This window comes from Vespa mandarinia, chromosome 2, assembly GCF_050613455.1.
Source record: "Vespa mandarinia isolate Hongniang chromosome 2, ASM5061345v1, whole genome shotgun sequence".
Classification (NCBI taxonomy): Eukaryota; Metazoa; Arthropoda; class Insecta; order Hymenoptera; family Vespidae; genus Vespa; species Vespa mandarinia.
This window is the reverse complement of record NC_140811.1, coordinates 16,930,001-16,932,500: the sequence shown is the minus strand read 5'-3', so window position 1 is coordinate 16,932,500 and position 2,500 is coordinate 16,930,001. Positions and strand designations below refer to the sequence as shown.

Sequence of the window (2,500 nt, the reverse complement as noted above, 5' to 3'; positions counted from 1 at the left end):
GCCAGTGTCCAAAAATGTTTCATCAATACATTGCTCAGCTTTGGACTCTTCCATTTGATTATCTCTTCTATCATTTTCTATATCGTTTGACATATCTTCTACGACTTTCGATTGTACATCTTGAATATTTTCCTTTACATTCTGATCAATGTCAATCACTTCGTTTTCTTTATCATCGTTTATTAACTTACTATACGTGTGATCATCTTTGGAAATGGTAAAATCAGAAAGTCCATACTCTAATCCTGTATCTAATTCATTTTTTACTATATTCTCATCAGATTTTATTATATTCTCTTCCACGGACAATAAAAGAACATTTTTATCATCATCGAGTTCTAACTTTGCATCGACTCTTTTATCATTTTCCATTTTTTCTGTTCTGTCTATATTATCGCTAGGCCCTACAGATTCTACTCGATCGACCTTCATCGAGACATCTTCGAAAGTTGATGGATTCGAGGATGTCTCGTTTACTTTGTTAAGAACCCTCGTGACCCTACTTTCTTCGTTAACGGAACCTACCTCATCAAGGATCTGCGATTCACCGCTTTCGGTGGCAATGATCTGTTTCGCTTGACCTGGATACGCGGCCTTCGTGCTAGAAGTTACGTGCTTGGCATTACCATTTTCAGCGGTGATCGCGTTAATGAATTTCTCACGAGCCTCCTCGAGACCAATCGACTGTCTGGAAGCGACGAAGGCCGCGCTCGTTGCGTTCTGCAGATTTTTACGCAGAACGGTATCGGGAACATCGATGCTTATAATTTCAATCGGGCTCGGGGATTCCATGGTAACGTCGCTAGGCGACGGCGTGAGGAAGGTGCTTTGGTACTTGGGATCAATGGTCAAGTAATCGTTCGCATTGGGCGAGGTCAGGTCCAACTTACTTCAGTGTCCAAGAGGATTGGCAGCGTGAAAAACAAGATATCGTATTGTTTTCGTTACAATGTTACTGATTAATCCTTCAATCTTCTTTCTATTAATATCCGCTTCACTGATCATATTGTACAAATTATAAGAAAATTCTTTTATCGGATTTATTTTCCTTTATCTTTGTTCTTTTCTTTTTTCCCCCGAAGAAAACTTTTAAGAGAAACTTTCGAGTACAGTCAGTCAAACGGATATGTCTTATCTACGTGCTGATAATATATATATAATATTTGAAGACTATGATAATTATAACGTAAGAAAATTTATTTACGATCGTTGAGTATCATGGTAGATTAAAGATTTTAAATTTATTTACATATTGATAAATGATTGTGAAACTAAATTAATGGAATTATGTTTAATCTATATAACAATGCATTGGCCGTATTTCACATAATCGCACTAATTTGTACGTTATTACTTAAATTCCTTAATGTTAATATCCGTATATCTTTCTAACTCACCGATTATACCGATGATTAATATTCGCTATAAAAATACAGACTTTCTATACAAAATATGTAAAAATAAATTTATGTTTAAAATAGAACTCTTCGCAAATAATTCATCTATTTGATATATAAGTAAATATATATATATATATATATATATATATATATATATATTTATCTATATGTAATGATTTTTTTCTATACAGACCCAGGGGATCCCATTTAGCACATTATAGAGTTTGAAAGATCTTTGAAATTCAGCCAAGCTATCTAACGATCTATGGCTGAAATGATTATTTCTATACAATTTCTATCTAAGATATCATATTGAGAGAATCTATTGTGATATGATTAAAACTGATTTAAGTGAGTTTGCATTAAATAACATTTATAATTAAATTACGTTAAACTCACATTGTCGTAGTAGTAGAATTTGTGTTATAGATTCCATTTTTGTGGACATAATCAATGACAGAATCCTGAAGGAGATACCTTACGCTTTCACCTCTTTTGAATGCTCTTCTTATTCTACTTGAACTGACTTCGTTTGGGATCCATTCCGTCACAATATGAATATTATGCTACAAATGAAAAATTATAATCACCGTCAATGTTCAATTTTAATTATTATATATTTATTTTATCTTACCATATGTCTTGAAAGAATATCCGAATCGTATATAAATTTGTTAGGATTAGAGCCTTCTCTTGTAACGACAACGAGTCCATGTTGACCAACTATTGTATCTATCTGTATAATAAAAATAAAATTATATCAATAAAAATATTCTTATATGAATGAAATATATTAATAAAATGTAATCAAACTAACGTCTTCCTCCATCCACAAATCAGATTTTCCAAAACTTTCAAGAAGATCTGCTCCGCATAATAATTTGATTTGAATTGGCGTTTGATCCTCACTATTTCTAATATTCTCTGGTATCCATTCTAAGTCCTCTTTCGATACATTATTTCTAACATCGTTTGTATCAAACAAAAATAGATTTAATAAATTTTGATGATATTGAAGAGATGCTCTAGTCCTAGTCCAAGCGCTTTGTCTTGTTTCCCAAGTACAAAGTCGAATCCAATCACTGTCCTGCAATGCTAAA

General features: G+C 32.6%; 1 protein-coding gene across 2 annotated transcripts in view; it reads right to left on the bottom strand.

The window, feature by feature from the left end:
• Nmnat (nicotinamide mononucleotide adenylyltransferase) overlaps window positions 1–2,500 on the bottom strand; it is a 9,835-nt gene that overhangs the window by 5,575 nt on the left and 1,760 nt on the right. The window contains exons 3-6 of one of the 2 annotated variants that reach the window (XM_035869996.2): window positions 2,218–2,500; window positions 2,035–2,136; window positions 1,800–1,966; window positions 526–889 (exon numbers count right to left, since the gene is read on the bottom strand). The exon at window positions 2,218–2,500 is cut by the window's right edge and continues 127 nt beyond it. In XM_035869996.2, coding sequence (XP_035725889.1) covers window positions 526–889; window positions 1,800–1,966; window positions 2,035–2,136; window positions 2,218–2,500 — 916 coding nt within the window. Of the gene's footprint in view, window positions 890–1,799; window positions 1,967–2,034; window positions 2,137–2,217 lie in introns of both variants that reach the window. The other variant, XM_085654923.1, reaches the window with a different exon arrangement.